Consider the following 26,465-nt stretch of genomic DNA (forward strand, 5'->3'; position numbering starts at 1 on the left):
CTCTGAGCGTCAGATCACCGGAGCTCGTGTGAGAGCGAGATACCACCCGCTACCTGGGAATGATGCTGTAATTACGGAGCAGAATTGTGGATCAAGTTTGCGCTCCCACCGGGACTGCAGCTCAGAGAGAGCGAAATGAGGGTTTTAGTTGTGATTAGTGCTTCTCGCACCCCTCCAAATGTTGACTGCGGGATATGAGAGTCACTGTCAGATATGGCCGCTGCAGTCTGGCTCTGTTTCCATCTAAATCAAATCCATCCAATCCAAAACGTCTCTCCGTCATGCTATCTGGCTCCAGCTGAAACATCTGAGCTGAAATGTCATTAAGATGCAATTAAGATGTAGAAAAGTCTGTGATCTCAATAACAAGGCTTGTTAATTAGTGTTTCTGTGGCAGCCGGATCCAGTCGCATTAAACAGTCACGCAGCGAAGATCAAGGAGGGACAAACACGTGCGCTTTTCTCAGACGCTGTGATGCAGCAGTGGACTGCAAAACTGGTATGCACATATACAGGGTTCAGAAATCTATACCACAAATGATCAGCATAACAATTTGGATTTCTTTTTTTTTCACAATTCTTACCCCATGTCACTTTAAAGGGAACCCGGTGTATAGAGAGATGTATGGCTTAATGCGTTGTAATAGCCTTACACTACTAGCATTTGTTGTTAGAAACACATCAAATATTTTCAGTTCTTAAAAAAACAATGTAATACTCATTTTAACCTAAGGAGGCCGCCATGTTCTTTTTCGATGACGTAAACTGGTTGCACGCACAGCTAGGCAGCCAAACTAAACACTGACACACTAATCAGTTCTTCAGTAAATATAAGGTTCTGTAGGATAATATATATATATATATATGTGTGTAACCATGTTCACAGCAAGGAAGAAGGAGGAGGGAACCGGCAAACGTTGAACAACAAAACTTTAATAAAATAAACAAACAACAAAACGAAAGTAAAATGCCGGCAGCTCCCTCACGGTCGACTGCCGGTCACACATAATAAAACATAACGTAAAGTCCAGGCCTGGTTCTCTCTCGTCCTTTACTGTTGTCGCTCCTCCTTTTATATAATGCTAAAAGAAGAAAGAAAGAAAATAAAGACGCTATTTGGTGTATTTTCCTACATTTTAATACTGTTTGTCAGAAACAACACAAACACGCATGTTAATAACCAAAATCATTTCGAATTTATCATATACACGATGTTTTAGCCATTATACAATGCATTTTATCCAGATTTTGACTTTTTGATGTTGATTTATCAACATCAGTAGCCTAACGTTATTGTCTTCTCTCCCTCGGTCAGTAGCTGACAGGGGCTAATATTCACGTGTGCTCGAATACAGAATAAATAACCAAACCGCAAGCATTATTATTGTGTTTATCAGTATATTCTCATAATGTATAAAGTATACGATTATGGTGGATGCTGATGTCTTAAATGTCTCAAAGGCGGTAGTTTAAAGCTATGATTTAATGCACGCTCACCTTGAACAGACGTCTAATACTGAACGCGTTCTTCTTTTATGGCTGGCCGGCTGGCTTGTGTCAAGAGGACATACCGCCACCTACTGTCCCTGTGTGTTTGTATATCTGATCTTATGTTTTACGTGTCATATTTTACTGTTATATATGGAAAACATGTGTGCTTCACTGTTGCGAAAGAAAACAGGTTTAGGTCGCAACCATTTGACATCACGGATTCTGACGCAGAAAACTGGCAGCCTCCAAGTAAAAATATTTTTTCAAAGTTTATGAATACTGTGACAATTACACTGTTTTTTTATTTCACAATTATAAAGTCAATGCCATTGTTCATATATTAAGCCATACATCGCTCTATACCCAGGGATCCTTTTAACGGTCGTGGGATGGTTCAGTGTCTTGCTCTGACACATTCAAGCTCCACACAGACAGTTCATGCGTCTCCGTCACGTTCCTCTCTCTCCATCAGAACAGTGAGACAGAGTCACGCTCCTGCAGGAACGGTCAGTGTCACTGCACGTCTCTTGCTTTCTCGGTTAATGAACATTAGGGTGTGCTGTGTCTGGAAGCGGATCCATCCATTTCAAGCTGTTCTTCCTGTCTCTCAGAAGTGAAATCTTTACTTGGCTTTGACAGGACTTTCATCAAAGCTCAGCGTGAGTGAGGGGTTGCCAGAGCAAAGTTGTTTGTGAATGGTGCAGCCAAACTGCTCTTTTTCTTTGGCCCTTTAATCCAATTTTTTAGAAACTATTTCAAATAAGACCAGGGCTCCAGACTGCGACTAAACGGTCGCATTTTGTGACCTTTATTCGAGACAGCGCAAGCATTTTTTTACAAGTACTCGTGCATGTGCGACCTGCAAATTTGGAATTTCTTCTGGTTGTTATTTCATATGTAAAGACAGCAACTTTATGATTCAAAAATAAGATTGTAGGTCTTAAATCTAATCTAAATTACTTATTTAAAAACTGACTAGTCAGTCGATCATCTTAAACAAGTCGAACCAGGGTGTCTACAGATATAAGCAAGTTAAATTTAAGACTTTTTAAGACCATTTTAATGCCACGTTATATGAAATTTAAGACCAAACCTGCGATGGACATACACATTCTAATACATATATATTTCATATACACAGACTCTGAAAATTTAGAGACCACTCAAATTACTTTCAGTTTTTCTGCATACTGTTTTTTTCTGTGAACTACTGACAGAATTTCACCCAAATTCAAAATAAAAATATTGCTTTATATTTGCACAAAATTAAAAGGGAAAACTGGTTTTCAGAATAATTAAATATTTTTAGATGTTTGTAAAAATAAACGTAGGTGACCCAGTCTGAGAAAACCAGGCTAAAGTCTCCGAATCTAATTATGAGATAAGGAGCATCAAATTTGATTTCAAACATTCATTTCACTTTTTCAATCTTTCACATGGCCTTCCTCAGTCAATATTAAAGATATCAAGGTTATATTTTTACAGAATGTTCTTTACATTACATAAGATGATTTTATGTAGAAAACAGCAAATCACACAAAAAAAATGCTTTAGATGGGTTTTCACAGCCTGGGTCACATATGATGGAATAAGCCTGATTTTTAATCACATCTAATTGCACTTTACTGTATGTCACTCCTGAGGTTTATTGTCCTATAAGTTACAGTACACCTGTGTAAGTGCTCTTTATAAACTAACACAGGGTCATACGGGTGCTGCGAGTCATCTTGAGGGGTTTAGGTTAATATTCACCAATAAAAACAAATATAAATGCCTAATTGATAACATATGAGATTTGATTTACAAATGTTCGTCTTGTTTGAACGTCGCATTGGATTAATGCTGTTAGGAAACGCATTTTCCTCGCATAGGTTCGTTTTTGTTAACAAATAAAATATTTAAAATCAATATTTCGCGTCCAATAATTTGCTCATGTGGTAAGTAACGTTAGCCGTTTAATATGCGGGATATGTACATCCAGCCGATTGTAACGCTAACCCAGCTTCGCGCCAGGCTCCTGTCGGGTTTTACTCTGAAATATTAAACGACTGTACATTATCCATTACTTACAATATAAAAACAGTGGGAAACTTGCATTTTTAAACAATTTAAACTAGCTAGGATGCTGCAAACTAGCTGTACTTCAACCTGTATTCTGCGACCTCAGCTCTCTCTGATGACGCAGTAACTATAGCAGGGAGAAAATCTTAGGTCTGTTCAATGATTTTAAACTCATTTGGTCCGTCAGACGCAAAGATTTTGTTGCGGAAATGTGACCAAAACATTTAAGACCCATAGAATCTGAATTTAATACTTTTTAAGACTTTTTTAAGGCCTTATATTAGATAAAACTTTATTTAAGACGTTTTAAGACTTTTTAAGGACCCCAGGCCACCCTGTCAAACTAGACCCAGCAGACAACATATTTTGTCTTGATAATGTTTTGTTCACAGTGTCATCCTGGAACAGAAAACAGCCTAATTCTGCTTCAATTATTTGAGATTTTATGCTTGTTTTATGCACCCAGATGCTAAGCAAAGTCCTTTAATATAGTAATACATGTTATTAATAAAACAAATATATAAATAATAAAAAAGTAGAAAACTAATACATATATTAATTAATTTACATTTATATACTTAACATAAACAAGAAATAATAGTCCCTATTAAATGAAAATTAATTCATCCCCGTGCACAAATTACCTCTACATAAAAACCCCAAATCAAACAACTAAATTGTTGGACATCCATCCAAAACTCTCATTTTACTCATTTGTCAGAAAAATGGTCAAAAATGTACCCAAGATGTCACTAGAGCAGTACCCTTTCAAAACATTGCTCATCCAAAGAGTGCATATTAGTACCACATGTATGCATATACAGTATGTATACAATTGGCACATATTGGGACATTTTCAAAGCATACTGACCCAGTGACAGCTTTGGTACATTTTTCGACAATTTCTTCTGACAGTGTATGATACATAAATATCTTTAAAACACAAACAGAGCCACTATATTTAGAAACTAAAAGCCCAGAGCACAAGCCCCTGAGTGATTCAGTGCTGTGCTCTCTGATCTACTTCAACAACTGCGTGTTTAGCCTCTCACTCGGCAGGGCTCAGTTAACACAAAGACTAATATTAGATCAGTGATGAAGGTCTGTGAAAGAAAAATCATCCCAAAGTCCAAAAAGGAACCACTTAGCAAAGCTCAATACACACAAACTCGCACCAAAGCACGTTACTGTTACCTACTTAACCTACACAACAGCTTAATCTGGTCCACAAGGCCACAAAAATCCTTATTAGCAAAGCTTTTGAGCATATTTCTCCTTTTTGTTGTCGTATGACCCCACTGGTGTCGGAGTGATTTATGAAAGGCAAAAACATTGTAATTGTCCAGCTGTGTGCCGCTGTGGATTGAGGTTTACCCTCAGACTAGCTCCGGGCTGAAACGGGCCTGCGCGTGTATGTGTGTGTCGCTCATTTGATGAAAGGCTGGCCTCAAAACAGCTTAGTGGTTTTCTTCTTGTGTGAGCAGGTCTCAATGTCTGGAGGGGACGGATCATTGGCTGGGTGACACGTCCATGAAATCCTGTTAGTCCACTGCAGGGCAGAACTCAGCCCGAGAGAGAGATGCTCTATTGAGGACGACAGGATACCCGTCCCACATCATCCCCAGCTTTTCCCTCACTATTCAGCTATACGACCTGAATTAAACAGGGACTGGTTTGTTTACTTAGTGAGAAAATAAAAAAATCTGTCATCATTTACTCACCCTCTTGTCATTTCAAACCTTTATGACTTTCTTTCTTCCGCAGAAAACAAAAGAAGATATTTGGAAAAAAGTTGGTAACCGAACATCATTGGCCCCCATTCACTTCTATTGTATGGACAAAAAAACCAATGCAAGTGAATGGGTGCCAGTTAACAACATTCTTTTTATTTTGGGGTGAACTATCCCTTTAATATTCCCATGAAATCAATGTTTTGCTGGGTTGTATGGCTTTTAGGCTATATCTGTCACTTTAGAGGCCATCTACATTCTAAAATTGTACAAAAATTGACAAAATGAACTCATAAACAAACTTACGGTCTCTCTTTGGGGAAAATGGACTAAAAATATTGATGTCTTGCACACATAGCCAAGTCCAAAAAAAAATGCAGAATTCTCTAGAATGACAATGCCTCTAAATTATAAATACCACCTGTCTCCAACTAGCAATAACATGCAAAGCCTTTTGTCCTTAGCCACACTAATGCCAATACTTTGCTATTCATTTCTTTTCCAACTATTAACTGGTTATGTCCCACCAGTCTTCTTACATTACCACTACAGGAATCTAGTAGGGTCTATGACACACATCAGATATTCGAAAGCGTTAATCTCTCAGAGACGATAGTGAAGCATTATCCCATGGGAGCGGAGACAGGCAGGTGAGTAGAGCCGGTTTGAGGTGTTCTGGTGCATTTACACATGAAGTGCTGTCTCTACATCCTGCATAGCGTAATTACATGCAGAGACATCGCCATGCATATAATCACATGCAGACTAATTGCAATAAGATGCATGCACGTGCATAAACAAGGATGTATTAATGGACACAAAATGTGCAACAAACTCAACAAACACTCACTTAAAGGTGCTTCTATACACATAAACACTCCACTCACAATGAAAACATGCTGTGTTCTTCTATAGACAGACCAAAGCTTTCCTGGTTATATACAATGTATATCTAACAGTCTATATCTATATCTAAAAATCTAAATTTTCCTAAGATTACAGTAATGAAATGTCACAGTAGCAAAAAGTGTGAAATAAACGTAACATTTAATTCTTTCCCGTTTGCTACTCTTGACATACTAGATCATGATAGTAATATATGTCAGTAACTGCCATTGAGAGGAACAGCAATCCTAATGGATAGCTGTTTTAAGGTATTATAAACCTCCTTGGTACACACACACGCACACACGCACGCACACACACACACGCACACACACACACACACATGTTGGGTTTCCATGTTTTATGGGGACATTCCATAGACGCAATGGTTTTTATACTGTACAAACTGTATATCATATTCCCTACCCCTAACCCACCCCCTAACCTTAAAAGTCACACACAACTGTCTGCTCTTTTAGATTTTCAAAAAAGTTAATTCTGTATGATTTATAAGCTTGTTTCCTCATGGGGACAAAAAAATGTCCCCACAAGGACAAGGATTTTGGATATGCCATCTTTGTGGGGACATTTTGTCCCCATACCGTAGGGTTTACCCCCCCCCACACACACACACACACACACACACACGCAAACACACGCAAACACACACGCACACACACACACGCACGCACACACACGCACACACACGCACTTATGATCCCGCCCAACACATTACCCTCTACTCAACAAATCAGGTTAGGGATGTGAAATATTTATATGGCACACCTGCTGATGCCTCATTTTTCATTTGGTTGTGTAGCGCGTGGGCTCATCCCTCCTCGCCCTGGCAGAAGCGTCTGGCGTGGGGACACGGGGAGAGGAGAGATTACCGCCAAGACAGAGAGCCTCTTCCCTTGATAACTGAGCAACTCTACAGAGGGCCTGCCTCATTATTTCCTCTTTAAATGAATCGACGGAGAGAGAAGGGAAAACAGAAAAGCTTGAAAATGTGGGAAAAGAAAAAATCAAGGAGTGAGAAAGTAGAGGGATACGGAGAGATGTAGGTCTTGCTATTGGGGCGGTCAATTACAATTTTTGATTGCATAATGTACATTATATTCTATTAAAAAGTAATTATAACTTAAAATAATTATATAATTCAAAGTAAATATATATATATATATTTTTTTTAATTTAAGATTAATAAATTAATTATAAACAATTGCATACATAAGACTTGTTACATTTTTCAAGCATTGAACATTAAGCATTAGAAAAAGTGGCTTGGATGTGATCCTGGATGCTGATTGGTCAGCTGCAGTGATAACACATTTAGAATAGCATCCATTATTAGTAATGTGTTTATTTAATAAAAAAAATGACATGTGTAATGATTACACTGACACTGCCTTATTTTGCTCTAATGATATTTGTAATCTGCTTTGTGAAAAATGCTATCAAAACAAACGGGATGTCACTTTCCACTTCAGCTTCTAAGGTTTGTTTCTTTTTGCTCCTGTAAAAGCCATCTCGCCCTCTCCTCTGACCGAAAGGTCTCTGTACCCACACACCTTGCACAAACAGAGGCCGAAAGACGTCCGCAGCACGGCCCTGTGCCTCCGCTAATGATCGGCTGAGCGATGAGTTGCTCCATCAGTAAAGAGAGTCTGGTTCCAGAACACACAGACAGATGTTATTGCTAATGCTGTTAGATAATCCCTTAACCCCTGAAAAACAAGATCATTACTGCTATTCCGCACACTGGATTTCAGCCATTGGCCTTGACAGGCCTCCAATCGGTTGGCCATTATGCAAATGCGTGGTTCTCACACACACACATCTTAAAGAAAATGCATCTGGTCACATATGTTCATACGCAGCCATGACGCCTTGCAAAATATCTTTTACGAATGGAACGATGAGCTGAACTGAATCCTGTGGCCTGTCTGAAGCGTGTCTTATCAGAGGATTTTAATCGCAGTTGGGGATGGTTGGCACAAAGGCAGGAGGGGATAAAGTATGCCGAGTGGTGCATGTAGGGCTTTAAAGGTTGGCAATGAGATTTTAGGCTAGATTTGCATGATGGGTAAACAAGGTCTGGGCATGGATTGGTGTTTAGCGATGTACAAAATGCAAACATGCTGGTTTCGGGTTCAACTGAACCGATCGGCTGCGGTTCTCAAAGGGGTCCTACATTCAGAAGGACCATAAAGGTATAGCTCATCCAAAAATGTATATTCTCTCATCATTTACTCACCCTCTTCTCATTTCAAACCTGTATGACTTTCTTCTTCAGATCACGAAAGATAATTTCAAGACTGTTGGTAACCGAACAATGGCGGTACCCACTGACATGCATTGGTTTTGCATCTATACAATAGAATTGAAAGGGTACCGCTGTTGTTTGGTTACCAGCATTCTTCAAAACATCTTCTTTTGTGTTCTGCAGAAGAAATAAAGTCATACAGATTTTAAAATGGCAAGAGGGTGAGTAAATGATGACAGAATTTACATTTTTGGGTAAACTATCACTTTAACAGAGTAAAAAGACGACGGGAGTCTCAAGATGAGTCCCAAAAAGAAATTAATCATGACCCACCCTGGTCACTTACAGGCTTTGACTTGGGGATGCAATCTGGGCTGCATGACATAAACTAATCATTTCTACAAAACATTCAAGGGTCCACTGTCAAAACCAAGTTGGACATGAGAGGACATGGCTTTCAAGATTCATATCAAAGAATCAGTCTCGCATTCGAAAATCCAACAGAAATAATGAGGTCTAAGTTCATTCATTAAAACGACTGATTTACAAATCCTATCACAGCGAAAATAGAAGACCTTTTAGGTTGACTAAGCATGTCAGTAATATCACTCTGATCTCAGAAATCTATTTATCTTTCTGTTCACAGTTGCTTCTCTGTTCTCCAAACTCATTTCTGTCCCTTTCTTCTTACTTCTCCCACATCTTTCGTAAATTTTCTTTAATTTTTTGCTTCGTCTGGCTGTGCTGCTGTGCATTCTCCAAGAATCATTAAAGACCCTAGGAAATCACAGTTTCTTAACTGTATTGACATTTTCTGAAAATGTTTAGTCATCAATATTTCTGTTTCCCCAAAACATAAAGTCTGTATATTTTAAAGGTGTCATATGGCGCGAATACGTGTTTTTCTGTGTCTTTGGTGTGTTATAAGATGCCCATGCATGTATTAGACATGTAAAACTGAAAAAAATTAAGTGTCGAAAAAAAAGATGCATTCTATCTAAAAGCGAATGCTCACCCAGACCTGCCTGAAACGCCTCGTGTAACCACACCCCCACAAATCTATGTCAGTTCATGGTATGATTTGACTAAGATCGCCCAAATGTATACGCAAGTAAGGTGGGCGTACCTGTCAGCACAACTGCTTTGGAACCTGATGTTCCAAATATGGTAAGAAGTGTTAAATTTCACACGCTTGCAGTATTCGACCAATCACTACGCACTGGTTAACTGGCCAATCATAGCACACCTCGCTTTTCAGAGTGATGAGCTTTGTAAAAAATCTGCGTGTTTCAGAGAGGCGGGGCAAAGAGGAGATACAAACATGCACAGTATGTGGAAAATACAGCGTTTTTGAACCTTAAATTGCATTACATCTAAACAAACGATAATATTCGTTTTAGCCGTGTCATATGACCCCTTTAAATACTGGGAAATGTTAATTTAATGATCTTTGATGAGTACTTTAACCAGCCCCATTTTTTATTTCATGGCGCCTTAAATATTTTCTGTATACCTTTTTACACATTAAAGGCTTGTGCACCCTGAAGAGGTGAACACATTTTCTTGTTTGAAGACATTCACAAAGATAAATAATTTCTCTTTTAAATCTAAAACTTAGTGTGAACAGGCCTTAAATCCTTTCTCCTTAGAAAATGCCCTGTCCAGAAAAGATAGACAGACTCTTAGTGCTAAAAGAGACTCGCATATATATCCACTCCTGAGGCGCCTTCTCCCAACCTTCAACCTCAGAGTTTTCTTAAGGTTGCTTCATTTGAGGCGAAACCACCTTTCCGCGAGGTATAGCAAGTCTGTGAAGCGTGATTCTAAAACAGCACAACAGTGCACGCTAGGTGTATTCCGAGGACAACACGAGAACAGCAGGCTCCTCCAAGTTCAGATGCTTTCTGTAAGAAAACAAGCAGACACTCAACTTTGTTTTTAAAGCCCTGCTAAATAATTTCACCTCATTAGTGTGAGAGTGAATTTGAAGACATTTGTTGTCAAGCACCACAGGCACAGCGATCATGTTGGTAAGTGGATGAGAAAAATATGCAAATCAGACTCGCAGGCGAAAGCAGATGAGTGTATACTCCGAGTAGTGGAGGAAAATCATGGTTAGATACTTGTGGCGTTTGCACCTCAATTAAACAAAATAGGATTTGCAAGAAAGTTCCAAGTGTGTATAACCTTGAGGAAAAAATTAGTTTTACTGTGATAAAACATGACAGAGCAGTGACACTGAACTGTGGTTTTATTAGAAGTTCCTTAGTGTCTTATTTTCACATCTGCCTAATTTTAGGGTTGGGGAACATCCAACAAGAAGGGCCTTTCATATAGTGGTCAGTCACCTCATGCTATATTCTAAAGCCCTATTTGCACGGGATTAGTATTATCTGGGGACCTCGTGTGATTTATAAATGACCTCCCAACATCTGTATTTCATGTGGCGCATTCGCACGGGATAAGTGAAGCCTGTGAAGGCTTTGCGTATAGTTAGTATAGCCTATAGTTGTATGGCGTTTAATGATATATGACCGTACCTGTCAGCATTTGAGACCTGTGATCGCAAACCGGACAGAAATTCACCGCGATCGCGGGTCTCAATGTTAAAAATAAAATAAATCCACTCCTGTCTCTTCCGAGGTTAGGACTCTGTGCAGCGACTACATTGCATGTTGTCCATGAACTTTAGCCATGGTATCACGTACACACCGCTGTCGCTTGTGAAAACAACAATGGCTGCAGCGCCGTGGGTGGAATTGTGTAGATTAAGGGGCGGTAATATTATAATAAGAGCATGCGTCTACGTCACATCAGGAGCGAAATCTGAACGGCTCGATTTCTCACATGCTTGAAGAGAAAGCCTTACCAAAACAAAGTTACTGGGAACTTGTTTTTCACGTTTTCTGGGTTGCTAGATGCACCGGGGACCCGATTATAGCTTGAATTTTGACTTTCATACAATGGGCCCTTTAATTAAACAGTTAATTGTGTAAATACTGTCACAATACACTACAGTCCATCATATGCCATGAAAGATTACCTTTGTTGATAAATACAAACAAATCAATGAGCTTCCATGATGGTGTCTATGTAGACACTGAGCAAGGTAGCTCACTAGTTTAAATATAGTTATTGTTACTACTGTATTTGTCCTCCCTCCATCGTAGATCATGTTTCTTTTATTTTAACTTCTTAAAGAGCAATAAATACAACTGAACTACACTATAGATATCTTTTCGACCGTAAAACTATGAATAGACATCTTCTTAAGGGGACTCTTAACAAAAAAGTGAATCGAAGAACAAATCTGAATTGCCCTGAATTTCCCACATTCCTCACCATCCTACAACACCGCTGTGCAAGGGCATGAGATGTTTATTTTATGGTTTCATAAATAATAAAGATCATCTCTGGGACGACAGTGAGGACCATGTCAATGAGGCGGTCTGTGTGTAATTAGCTAGGCCTGACTGCTACACGCCACCTTCATATTTCACAACCACGTATCTCACACACATTCAACAACCCTATGGAGAGAAAGAGAAGCTTTCTCGGATGGTCTACAAGAGTGTCTGTGTGGGGTGACTCAGACTGAATCTAAATGTGTTGACAAACTTCGGTAACAACTCTAGAACAACCACGATGAGAAACTGAGTGTCAAGCAGACAGCCAATGAAATTCGCAAAGCAAAGTCTGTTTTCACAAGCTGTTCGATGGCTCTCTAACCCAACAGAGTTCTCAAGCCTGCAATTTGCCATTCTGACAAGAGCAATCGAATCGAACTTTTTCCCCACCTTTGCTCTGAATCTTCTCCAGGTTTCTGTCTTCATTATTTTTCTCGGTTTTTCTTCGACCTATATTGATTTCTGTGACTTATTTGCTGTACTTGTTTGCTACCAACACTTACTGAGTGCCATTCACAGTTTTTTTTATTACAACAGATTCAAAGTTTTATTTAAGTGAGCTGTGAATACACAGGTGCACTCTCACTTGAGGCTTTATTTAGTAGATTACGCCGTAGGCTTGAGTAGGTGGAGGTTCCCCCTGGGACCTGCCGGAGGTAAGGTGATGTTCAGGTGTGACCTGCAGGTGTGGGTTTTCCTCTTTGCACCTCAGTGTGGTGTTCACAGCATGGACCTAAAGATTTGCAATTCTCCTAAAAAGTATATACAATAATTTGCCCACCTGCTATCTTCAGCAACACCCAACATTGGACAGCAATAGCTATTGAGGCAAATTAGCAGAGTATCTCTGAAACAGCTTCCCTGCTCACATCTGAGGTGTGATGATACTACAGAGGGTCTCAGACAAAACATTTGAAATAAACCATATGTAAAGGGTCAAAATGTAACATATTAATGTTTAAAGGGACAGTTCACCCAAAAATAAATATTCTGTCTTCATTTACTCAAGTTGTTCCAAATGTATATAAATTTCTTTGTTCCGATGAAGTCAGAGAAAGATATTTGGAAAAATGCTTGTAACCAAACAGTTCTTGGCCACCGTTGACTACAATAATAGGAGAAAACTACAACGGTAGTCAAACGTGCCCCAGAACTGTTTGCTTTCCTACATTCTTCAAAATATCTTACTGTGTGTTTAACAGAACAAAACATAAAGCAATTTCCACTATATGGTAAAAATAAGCACTATACTTTTTTTTATTGTATGTCAAAGTGAGTCACAATGTTCTGCCAATGCAATGAATCCACTTAACCAGATAAACATTCAATTATCTTCTTTTTTGTTCCACAGAAGAAACAAAGCCAAACAAGTTTCTGACTCAATGACAATATTTTCTTTTGGGGGGGGAAGTATTCCCATAACGAATTAAACTTTGTCGTATTTTCGTTGATAATACTTCACAACAAACAAAAATCCTATTTTTGTGAGAGACGCCATGCTCATCTCAAGTGACAAAACGGCTAACATACATGCCAGGAAAAAACCTGCTAAATGATCCCACTGTTATGGGAACAAAAATAGATTATCAAGAAAATAAAAATGCTAAAGTTTTGGGCTGGTTTTCCTAACTCACCCACTATTGGCGGCTGGTATTGCAAAATTTTTATTTTGGTCTCTGCACATGTCCATCAAAACAAGACTAGCTATCCAGTTTAAAACTCTCTACCTTAGGTAAAAGAATGTCTACCTGTGATTCCAAAAGTATTAGAGACAGAAATCAGAGCAGGCTGACTCTCGTCTATATCCCTCTCTCTCTCTCTTGTTCATGCACCCTTTCCTTCACGGCAGTCCTTGCCAGCAAGACAAGGCAACACACTGGGCATGTAGGCAGGTAACTCATTACACAGAATGGCATGGTTGCTCATTAGTCATCAGCACAGACAGAGCGAGCAAGACATAGCGAGAAAAAGAGCAGGAGAGAGTGAGAAATTGGCTTGTTCTCCCAGTGGCTGTGGGCCTGGTGATCTCTACTCCCCATACGGGCTCCTTATATAAGAACCGAGGAAGACAGACAGCTGGGACTCACAAATACACTCACACACATACACAATCATACCGCTGCTCCTGACACCTACAGCTCAGATGCACGCTGCGAGTAGTGAACGGGGACTGTCGGCCCCTACCAGCATCTTTCCTCCACACTAACTCTGACATTTCCCCTGCAGGGGCCGTGGGCTGCGGCCTGGAGACAATAATCAAAGAAAACTAAAACGAGGCCAGCTGTCAGATAGGATCTCTGGCAATGGCAGTGGGAAAAAATCAAAGCATTTTTGAAAAAATAAGGTAATCAGGTAAAATGAGGTATAAGATTCATTTCACAGACTGACCAAGGGAGTGCACTGTGTTGATGAGAATGACTGACAGTTTCTTAAAGGAACAGTACGGTCAAAAATGAAATTTGTGTCTCCTTAACCTTATAGAACACAAAAGGACATTAAAAAACAATCCAGATGTTTATGAATATTGCCTCCAAAGATGAGCAGACTACTAAACTACACCCTTTAAGATCCATTATGCTGATGCACTCCAATTGACTCAATTCTCTTAAAGGGACAGTTCACCAAAAACTACAATGATAGTCAAAAGTGCCCCAGAACTGTTTTCTTTCCTACATTTAAAAAAAAAATTCTACTATGGTAGTCAATGGTGGCCAAGAACTTTTTGGTTACAAGCATTCTTCCAAATATCTTTCTCTGTGCTCATCAGAACATAGAAATGTATTGATTTGGAACAGCTTGAGGGTGAATAAATGAAGACAGAATTTTCATTTTTGGGTATACTGTTCCTTTACGCTTGTATGCTTGTAAGAACCCAGCATTTTACATTAAGATTAAAGATAAACACATTTACATAAATGCTATGTGTTCGATAAAATGACCTCCAATAAAACTGAAAAACAGGAAAAGCAACAGTTGAGCGTCAGTGAATGAAATAAAAAGCTTAGACCTTTAAACAGGAAACTCAATGAATCCAGCATTTCTATTCTGAGTTCTCTTAGCTGTGAAGGCGGCATTATCGAGAACATAACACCCAGTGACAGACAGCACGGGAGGTGGTTTCTCCTTCCGGCTCTCCAACATGATGGAAACCGCAGGAGATTTGCCCCAGCGCTATGTACGTGTTCAATCGGCTTTTCATAAGACGTTTTTACGCTTCCTGAATCGGCGGTCGGTAAATCAAAGTCAAACTGACATACGTTCGGCTCTTGTGGTTTGTTGCAATGTCTCGTAACGAGCCACAACTCAAAGCCGAACATCACTTAAAGATGTTCTTTTAAATGACTTAAACAACAACTTGGCAGAAACTCAGTACACCGCCCTGTGATTTCTTATTTAACGTTGTATTGTGTACACCAGGCAGAGCTGGTGTAGCATCTACCTGGAGAACCAACTCCACATCTCCAAAACTGCACATCAAGATACATAAAGTGAATACATTTACATTACATTTATTCATTTAGCAGACGCTTTAATCCAAAGCGATTTACAAGTATTGCAAGTGCAATAAAACATGTCTCACAAAGCCTACTACAGTGTACAGAGCTAAGTATAAAACAGAATAAAACAGAAATCTACCAGAGACTCACTCTCTGTGGAAACATGCTGCATCTCTCTATCCAACTGTGAAGTATTTCAATGTGTATCATGCGGTAACAATATCCAGCTCAAGCACCAACACAAAAAATCCATTCTTTATACCCATGTATCAGGAACAACTTTATCAAAGTGTGAAATCTTTCACGAGTGGCTACAGGTGTGCGATATCCCTTATATTGTATATCACAGCCATGAAGCCAATGTAAAACAATTTCTTAGAAGTCAACTGCACCTTTCCTCTGTGTACGTGCTGTCATTGAGACATGTGATTGTACTGTGAACACTTAGCATCTATATATTTCTATGTAAGCCAAAAGCAGGGACATTTGTCTTTACGGAAGCAGGACTGGTTGTGTTCTTGTGTGTACTGTATCAAGTACAGATTTGCTGTAATATGCAGCAGCTTGTTCTCATTAGAGCTTAAAACCTCATCTTGTTTAATCAGCTTATACTCTGACTACACTGACACAACCTCTTTTTCTGCACACTGACACGGAGCTCAATATCCATCCCGGATCACATGACACGTTCACCACCTCCTGTGCAGTCTCAATCTCTCAAGTGCTTCTCTTTACACCAGATGCCATGAACATCACGTGGCTGACACCCTTACATCTGCTATAAGAAAATGTACAAATTTCCATCGATGTTAATGAGCTTAGCCTACTACGTTGTGACATCACCATCCACCTATCCTTAAACCACCTTTCAAATTTTGTTCAACAATACAATCTCCCTTTCTATCCATGTTTCAGAGCTGTGCCCGGTCCTGGCTTTAGTATTAGTTCAGTGTCATGTAACAATTAATCCTTTTTCGTGGCCCTGGGGCAATCCAGCTCGACCCTAAACAAACTGTTAACTGAGGTCACGCAGCACATACCTGCCTCCCCGTGACCTCGCTTCATGGATTTTCGCTGCAAAAACACCTCGGTTTCTCTAGCATGCTAAACAGAGCCAAAGGCTAATGAAGAGCGTTTAGCCAACAAGTGCGTCATGTCTAAACAGCCTGTGCCCTAAATACCGCTGAGAAATAAATGTCCTATACAAGCCAAGTTAAAAGCCCTCAGAGAAACATCAGATCGAAGGCAACCTGCTGGCTGAGATCCAGAGATGAGGCTGCTTGAACGATGAGAAGAAGATGCAGAAGATGAAGAGAGTGAGAGATGAAAAGCAGTAGCTGGGGGAACGTGGGGGGGGGTTGAGTTAATTAGTAGACATTAATTGCTCCAATTAAACACTGACTATTTTAAACAGGGATTTAAGTGTCTGGACATTCGGTCCCATTACGATGAGAAAGAGGCAGCTCTATAGCTGAGGGCACAGCACTTCACTGATAAAGGGGAGAAAGTACACATTACATTGAACGCACTCAACAGCAATTCTCACACACTTATGTGGACGAGAAAGAGAGACAGAGAGGCCATAAATCTTACAAAAGTATGTTGACACTGATTTTCTGCCCACAAAGTGAAGTGAATGGTGACTGAGGTTGTCAGTCACTAAAACTCCGCCTAATGTGTCTAACATTTGTGTTCGAGGGCGATTAAATGACAGCATTTCATTTTGGGGAGAACGATCGCTACTACGGGTGTCACAATATGCCTATATTTTCCATAACCGTGATATTGAGAATCGTGAATATCGTAAATAATTCAGCACCCATTTAATATTTTGCTTTAAAGGGATAGATCACCCAAAAATGAAAATTCTGCCATCATTTACTCACCCTTAAGTTGTTCCAAACCTGTAAACATTGTTGTTCTGCTCAACACAAAGAAAGATATACCAAACTTTATACAATACAAAATATTTGGGGCACTATTGACTATGAAGAAAAAAACTATTATGGTAGTCAATGGTGCCCCGCAATTGTTTCCTTTAAAAAATGTTTGATATTCTTCAAAATATCTTCTTTTGTGTTCAACAGAACAAAGACATTTATACAGGTTTGGAACAGCTTGAAGGTAAGTAAATGAAGACACAATTTTCATTTTTGGGTGTACAATGCCTTTAAGAGCCATAATGGTTATAAACCATTCACTGGCCAAAAAAGAGAAAACAACTCAATAAAATTTGACTGATTTGCATTACAATTTTTTAAAATAAAAACTTTAAGAGGTATCGCAAGATGTATCAACCGTTTAGTTATAATCTGATATCGTGATGGCTGTTTTGTTGGGAACCACTATGTTCAAGAAGTTGATAAAAAACGGATTTAAAAGCGGACACCTAAAAATATCAAACTGAGGGAATTGTTTTAATCAAACCAGTCAACAGACAGCAAGTCGTTCACATGACCCACTGGAAACACTCAAAGCTGCCCGTTTCAATTCTCCATCTCACATCCAAACGGAACCGGTGGCACTGAGTGAGATCAAATCATTTGAGCACCGTAATGTTTTCGTAATACAGATGACTCCCTCTGAGAATGTGACAGTTTGAGAGCGGAACCCGTGGCTAAACATATCCTTCAATGGAAGCGCTTACCCATCACACTTCAGTTCCATGGGAATGTGTCCCTCATTAGCACTAGCAGACATCCAGAAGGCGGCTCTGCTTATACTGAGGAAAGTGGGAACGCGCTATAAAGAAACATTCATCCCAGGAGGCTCCTAACATCAGGGATCAGCCGCGTATACTTGATTATTCTGCAAACGCAGAGCACCCTGAGAATATGCCGTGAATACAAACATCTTTTAGTTTTCGCGGCGCAGTCATTTGCATTACCATTAAATCTGATCGAAGTGGGAGGTGTGGTCGGACCTTCCACACCAGGCCGCTATTTGCATCTGTATATGCTTGTGTCTACGGCAAAATGTTTGTATGCCGCACGTTCTGCGCATCTGCAATTAAGAAGAATAATAGTTTTGCCCACTTCACGTCGTTAACTAGCGAGAGCGTGATAGCTGGCTTGTGTCTGGAATCGTGTCTAATTTTCTGCTGAGTCCCAGATACAGGCTACGGCGGGGAATGATGATAAGCACAGTTTTTTAATGAGAATAGAGGCCTTCAGCACGGTGTCGTCAACGAAATTACTAATGAAAATGTCCAGACCTGAGATGTGATGTGTGAGGGAGACTAAAGCTCTCTTCCAAAACCTAGTGAGCTGAAGACTCCCTACATAGACAGCTGTCTTTAGAGCCAGCAACTTAAGTGGATAATTTGAAGCACTCTACTCAGAAAACAACTCCACGTCTTTTCTACGAGCACAAATATCACTCTTAAGGTAAGGAAGGGTTTCCCAAACTGGGGTGCCCAAACCCCTGGTGGTTCACGAGTAATTGCAGGGGGTTTGTGAGGTACACTGTATGCCTACCAGCGCATAGGCATGGGCCGGTATGAGATTTTGAAAGTATGGTAACTTTAAGCCAAACTATCACGGTTTCTCGATATGGCGGTATTGCGGTTGCAGCTTTAAAATGTGTTATTTTAAATGTCTGAGTAAAAAACATTGAACACAATAGATTTGATTTTTAAACAACACAAAATATTTGGAACAATAGTAAACATGAACAGTATGTCAGGTTAAATTAGTGCTTCCCAAACATTTTGAAAGTATGGCATCCCTTTCTAGTCTTCTTTTACATACATTTCCAGTAATTAAACTCACATGCATTCATCCAGACATATATACATATACACATATACATAAATAAATTAAATGCAGATGAGCAAACAACTAATTAAGCATGAACAAAATATAGCACAGAACCTTATGGATTCCTGCACAAAACAGCTCATACCTTTGAAACGGTATAACAGAAACTTTTAGTGGTTTTAAAACCGTGACTTGTCCAAACCGTGGTATACCTTGAAACCGGTATTCGGCGCATGCCTACTGTGCACATACAAGTTGTTTCCATTACTTCAAAAAAAATAGCAAAGAAATGTTTTGAAATAACAATAGTTCTGCATGTAAAATACTACTAATAAAAACCCATTTATTGCCATAGTAGGGAAGATAAATGCTATGGGAGTCAATGGGGGATGAGATCTGTTTGGTTACTGAAATTCTTCCAAATATCTTCCTTTGTGTTAATCAGGACAAAGAAATTTATACAGGTTTGGACCAATCTGAGGGTGAGTAAAAGTAAGACAGAATTTTCAATTTCTGGTGAACTATCCCTGGCCAAATCCCTGATCAGTGCCCTGACTACTGAACAAGGGGACTGACTGAGACACTTGAGCACAGTATCTTAAGAGGCAACAATGTTTTTCTTACATTGGGAGTACCTTAAAAGGGCTGTTGGGGGAGAGCATGTGTGTGGTACCTACCTTTCAATGATGTCAGCGATCACACAGGCAAACATCTGCAGACCTTCAGGTAACTGCAAGGCCACTGCAGGTCACAGAGAGACAGAGATCTGGTCAGAGCAATACAGTACAGTATAAGTGACAGCCACCCTGACCTCCTATATATTACTCTGGTAAAGAGGGCAGAGCAGTAAAAAGATCTCACCTTATACTCATTAATAATGTCATGTAAATGAGCCTCTAACACAGGAACATGCATAGAATGTACAGTATGAACATAGCTACAAAATTAAACTTTATACAGCGTTGCCAACTATCACGCTGGAATCACACGTGGCATCAGCGTCAACGCTTCTCATTTACTTTGAATGGGTGACGTCATGCGTTGCCGAACTGAATTGTGAGTCCGTCAGCGTCGCTTCACTGGCATTGCTCGCGGCAAGAAGTTAATAATTTCTCAACTTTCGATCGCCTCATGCAAATAACCTAGTGCAGGCGGTAGCAAATTGTGTCCATGCAAGACCAGAGAACAATTTGATTGGCTGTTGTCTCTATGACGATCGTGTCGGCCACGCTTCAGACTCACCCTCCGTCAAGCATTGACGCTTAAGCCCTGTGTGAATCCAGCGTCACACATTTAGTGTGAGAGACAATTTTGGCCTCTGTCTCATGTTTACACGCTGCCAAAACAAATGTCATGCCACATTATGAGCAGCTAATTATAATCACATAATGCAAACACAAAATCTGCATAATGAAATTAATAGGTTCAAAGACACAGACTACCAAGTTCATTTTGGCACGCTGTTGTGTTAGAAAAAATAAAAAAATATTTCTAATTCATAAAAAGAACGATTTGCTTTATAAAACAGTGATGTAGTACATTTGTGTAGTACACAAATCTACGGTATTCTTAAAATGTAATCTTTAATGTTTAAAAAAGGCCTATATATGTGGATTTATACACAGAGGATTAAATGTATGTGTAATACAATATAAACTGTGTGTATATTTGTTTACAAAACTGAAGCTTTTGTTCATCTTTTATATAAATGAGTTGGCAGAAGCAGAAATGGTGCATCCGCTGGCACTATTTCAAACAAACAAATCATTTAAACAGCTGCAAAAACTTGTCACACTAAAATTACACCAAACCCAAGAACACAGACAAATGATACCCGCTTTACATTTCTCTGGAGAACATGAGCCAAAAAAAAATGCCTTTCAGTGTGGAAACGGACAGCCATGCATGTGCGTTTAAACGTTCTCAAGAATGCATTAAATCGGTGTGAAATGAATGTGCATAAAACGACAGCTAAAACATTTGTGTGATATGAAAGCAAAGTGATATACCATTGTTGGATCCATTACAATGTTATAAGCCAAGACTAATCAATGCATCATCTCTTGCGGACACCATTTCTGCTCTCCTGAATTCAATTAATGATAATTCCTTTAAGGCTATGTTTTTCTTTAAAAGTGCAAATTCAATTCAATTCAAAAAGCTTTATTGTCTATCCCAAGTAGGGTAGAAAATTGTCTTTAGACAAAGGCTCAAACACACAAGCAATACAAACAATCATCACAACAAACTTTACATTACATACAAAATAATTTTAAGATCCCATTTAAAATACCAATTGCAGTTGGGACAAAGGTCTTTTTATACCTGGCCCTTTTTACTAAAGGTACTTTATACCATCTGCCAGAGGGAAGTAACTGGAAAGAACCGTACAGAACAATAACAGAAGCTTTACTTTTTAATGCCCAAGTAAGAGATCAGCGAGAGGTGTTTGTCTCTCACCAATTATTTTACTCATCATATTTGTAATCCTTTTAACAGAGAGTTGAACCAAGATACGATATTAAAAGTACAACTATCAAAATGCCCTTTTCAATGTTAAAACTCCTCAGCTTTCTCAATAAACCTAAACGTTGATAAGCCTTTTTAAAAACATTATCTGAATGCTTATCAAATGAAAATTGGGCATCAATCTCTGTACCTAAATATTTAAAATATCCCACCTGTTCAATTTCCTCTCCATTAACTAGCAAAGGTTCACAAAGTGCTCGTACATTATTAGCCCCACAACACATTTCTTTAGTTTTACAAATATTAAGCAGCAAGAAACTCTCCTCTGTATTAAAATGAACAAAATTAAGGTAAGTATCTAATGACTGAAATTCCCTTACACATCACACCAGTGCCATATCAGTAGTTAACTATAAAGTAAAATTATATTAAAGACTGAAATACAAACATATTCATATATTAATTAGAGCATGGCGCTAGCAACGCCAAGGTCATGGGTTCGATCCAAGGGGATTGCACATAGTCAGAAACAAATGTATAGAACAATGCAATGTAAGTCGCTTTGGATAAAAGCGTCTGCCAACTGCATACATGTAAAATTGCATTTGCCTCCTGGATATTTCAATTTGACCTTTTTGATTTAAAAAAAGAACGACAAATGAATTCTACTTAGCTATTTAATATTTAAGGTATAACATACAGTCAGCCGTTCAGTTTAACCCAAAATAAAAACAGACCGGGAAACCAGGATTCATGCTTTATTGATATTGTGCTAGGAAGCTGTTATTTCAATAAACATAATTTCAACCCATGAGCCAATGTGGCATCATTCTAATGAGATCAATTGTCTGTGTGAGGCTGAGATATGAGCCTGTGCTGGCTCTTCATTTTTGAATCATTCAGACAGAGACTTTGAATTAAACGGGGTTGATGAACCGCATAATACAGACACATGTCTAAGTAGCGTCGATTTTTTCACTCCATACGTCACCATCACGCTTAGATATCCTGTTCTGTCGTCTTGGAAACAGACTAATTGTCCTAAAATTGGAAGTGTTAAATGAACCGTTCAGAACAACTCGGCGAGTAAGCGATGAAACAAATGAACCGTGAGGTTTGCAATTATGGCCATTCTGCAAGTTATGATGTCATAATGATGTCACGCATGCACAAATTTTTTTCAATAGGCCCTTTTCACAATGACGTCACTTAACTTCCGCCTTTTCGCAAAGCAGTGTATCATAACATCCGTCTTGCAACAAACAAGAAGAACTTCCGTTTTGCCGTCGCACTGGAATTTAACAACAGTGAAAAAAAACTGACAGAACACGTATTCAAGTACTTATCCTAGCACCTATAATAGCGCATATAAATGATTCATAGCATAATTTTGTAGCTTGAGGCCATTTGACGTAAAGGTCTAGTATTTGAAATTTAGTGGCATCTAGTGGTGAGGTTGCAAATTGTAACCAACAGCTTACTCCACCCCCCTTTCCTTTCGAAGCACTACGGTGGCTGACACAGAACACCATGCAAGGGGACCCACGGTGTAGAAATAGCTCATTCTAAGGTAATAAAAACATAACGCTTCTATATGTAAGGTCTTTATACACTTCTGAAGACAGTCATGTTTATTATATTGCATTTCTTTCAATAGATCCTCAATTACACACTGGACCTATAAATCCATGTAAAAATAAGTATGTAAAGTAACCTGCAAATTTATGTTGTAAACACAGATGGCAATATAGATGCAAAAGCAACAATTGATTGAATATTTTTTTATGTTTTACATGACATACGCCACCTTTTTCTCCCCATTAAAACTGGCCTTCAGTCAGTCATGTAGTCCTCCGCATAAATTATTAAATACGCTGGATGGGACCAACGCTGCAGTAATATCAATTACAACCATAATCATTCCAACAAAACACAACATTCAATCTCCATTTCCCATACAAATCAGTGCTGTGGGTTTAAGAGCATGTCTCCTACAGGCATCACACATTAACATCTTACAAGACACTTAGAAAGTTAACAAACATCACATTTACATGAGTTTGTCCCAGCTGAGAAGATTCCTCCAATGAATGAAAGAACAACATAAACACAAAACAATTTGTTCTGAATGTAGACAAGATAAGGAGTGACCGGTAAGTGTGATGGATGGAGAAGAAGAGGAAGAGAGCTGCTCTGAGCACATCTCTGATGAAAGGTTAAAAGACTGACCTCCTTCAGTCCGGACAGACACAGACAGGTCATTACCTGGGAAAGGGCGAGTTTATTAACTGTAAAAGGTTATTCAGCTCAGCATAGCCACGACTGACAAATCTCTCCATCTATCAATCTTCGGACGGCTCCTTTACGTAAGAAGGCCTAGCGCCAGCTCTGGGCAAAGCGTGTGCACGTTTACATTCCACAGATTCAGAAATGTCATAGAAGCTCAAGGAAATGCCAGAATGCCAGAAGCCCAGTCTGAAAATGAGTGTGTGGAAATAGAACGCAAGATGAGCGCAATCACACGTAGATGAATAGATGCGTTTGTGTTACACCAGTTACATTGTCGCCGAAAGTGACAGACAAAATGTTAACCACATCAAACTATCTGAATGATTGAAAGTGCTCAGGTGCAATAATAAAAGCTAAACAGATTATAAAAGTAATAGTTTTGTGTTTTGTTTCTGGGTCATAGATGAAAAAGGGTTTGAGCATAAAAACAATGGGCCTCATTCGTGAAACAATTTCGAGTAATTTGCGCGTAAAACGGACCTTCCTAAAAACTTTCCTCCAGATTCACAAAGACTACATAAACGTCAGATTTGATAGCGAAATGTGTGTATGTTAATGAATTCCAATCACTCGTAAACAGGGCATGCATGCACACTCATTCATGATTAGCATAATCTCCGCCTCTGCACTACAGCTACGCAAATTACGTATCTAGGAATGCTCCTCTGGACTTTATTCTCTGGTTTGCCAACATTATTGCATAAATGCATAATAGGCTATATGCTTACCAATAAATTAATAAATTCAACTGTGTCCACCAAAGTGGTTTTAGCCAGCTGAAATAATACCTGGTGTTCTTCTGAAAATGACCAGCTGGTGGCGCTTGAGAGCTCTTTGGAAGCACAGCGCATTTTTCCGGAGGTTGCTGTGATTTGGAATATCCATGACAGTTACATGTTACTAGTGTCTTATTCTTATTAATATTACTTAATAGACTGTAACTAGCAATATTAACTTCTCCATTGTTGTGTATGATGGTTGGTCAATGTAGTGTTTGTCCCGCCTCTCCTCCACTGTGGTTGGTCAGCTGTGCAAAAAAGGACAGTGACGAGCTCTGCGTTTTACCCAAAGTTGAAGAGTAAAAAATGAAAAAAGACAGGGCAAAAGAACTTGTGAAATATCATTATGATACATAGTGCATCAAAATGCAGTGTCATCAGTTTGTCTAAAAGAATACAGAACGTTTGAATATTTTACGCACCATTTACACGTGGTAGGGAGCAGATGTAAATTTCTCAATAATGTTTTGAAAATACGAACATTTTCATGAATCCGAAGATTTACGTCAAAACGACTTTACAAACGATTTACACAAAAAATCATTCTGCTCGTGTTTCATGAATGAGGCCCAATAAGTGTAATACTGCTTTAAATTGTTGTTGTTAAAAAACGTTTTCTGTTTTATTTAATTGCATTTTTGTTTTTGTTTTTCTGAGCAAAAAATAAATATCATACATTTTCCCTGATTTACAGAAGACGCCCATTAATAGTCATTCAGTGTAACAATCTTTTCAGGCATATTTACAACAAAAATCAATTTAGGACATATTAAAAGACTAATTACTTTCACCCCAAAAGCTAATTAGTTATAATATTACATTTTTTAAGATTTGCCACTATCCTAGGTTTTGGCCATTTGTCAATAAGAACTTTTTACTCATTTAAAGCACAATAAAATGTAATATGCTCCATTTTTATTTTATATATTTTAATATGTACAAGTCAAGCATGTTGTTTGAATTTGTACATAAATATTTTGTTATACTGAATGACGATTTAACATTATTTCAACCAAATTTTTGACATTTTATTATCCAAAACCATAAAGTAGACATTTTACTTACATTTAATGTGCCGTCTATGGACATAAAATCACTTTTGTAAATTTCTTTTGATGGGGACATCTTAACGTCTTTGACCCTTCTACATTTATGATATGCAACTGCTTGCATAAAGTATAACTCTTTGATGGAACCTTCCTCATGTGGAATACGATATTTGTTTATTAGTCACATATTGCCCATAACAGAGAGGTTTAGCCTGGAATTTGATATGGCTACTTTCCAGTCTGGTAAATTCATGAAACAACACTCGGCACTTGCTGAAGGGCTATTACTTTGAGTTAGTGAGGAGAAACAGAGAAATAACTAGTGTTATTTACGGGTCTATGGTTCTTCTTAAACTGCATTATAAAGACAGTGTCGTGCACAAACACAAGCCCACACAGATTTCTTCAACTCAAATGCAATGTTTGTACATCCAAATGAGAGCGTCAGATCGTAGTCGCTTCCCGTTTCATCATTCTGTGGGCAAATATAAACAGACAACACTGCAGAGAGACTTTGCAGCACGATCACATTCATTTCAAAACACCGTGGACTTATTATTCAAACACAGAAATGAATTAATCTGAGAGGTAAATCCTCTTTGCTGCAAATTACAACATCTGTATTAATCATCAGGAAGCTAAGGGCAGAAAGAAATTCACAGATAATCAGTCAGACAACCAATACATCCTCATTATGTGAAATGAGCACTCTGCTGCTCTGATGTGGCCCACAGAACCATGGAAAGACACAAGACTAAAGTGAAGATTTTTTTTTCCCAAAATG

At 38.8% G+C, this 26,465-nt stretch overlaps 1 protein-coding gene across 1 annotated transcript in view; it reads right to left on the reverse strand.

Moving 5' to 3' along the window:
* dph1 (diphthamide biosynthesis 1) overlaps positions 1–26,465 on the reverse strand; it is a 75,842-nt gene that overhangs the window by 34,196 nt on the left and 15,181 nt on the right. Inside the window, exon 3 of the mRNA XM_057351221.1 lies at positions 19,773–19,836. Within this exon, the coding sequence (XP_057207204.1) occupies positions 19,773–19,836 (64 nt within the window). The remainder of the gene's footprint in view (positions 1–19,772; positions 19,837–26,465) is intronic.

Source organism: Triplophysa rosa, linkage group LG14 (assembly GCF_024868665.1).
Source record: "Triplophysa rosa linkage group LG14, Trosa_1v2, whole genome shotgun sequence".
In the NCBI taxonomy this organism is placed as follows: Eukaryota; Metazoa; Chordata; class Actinopteri; order Cypriniformes; family Nemacheilidae; genus Triplophysa; species Triplophysa rosa.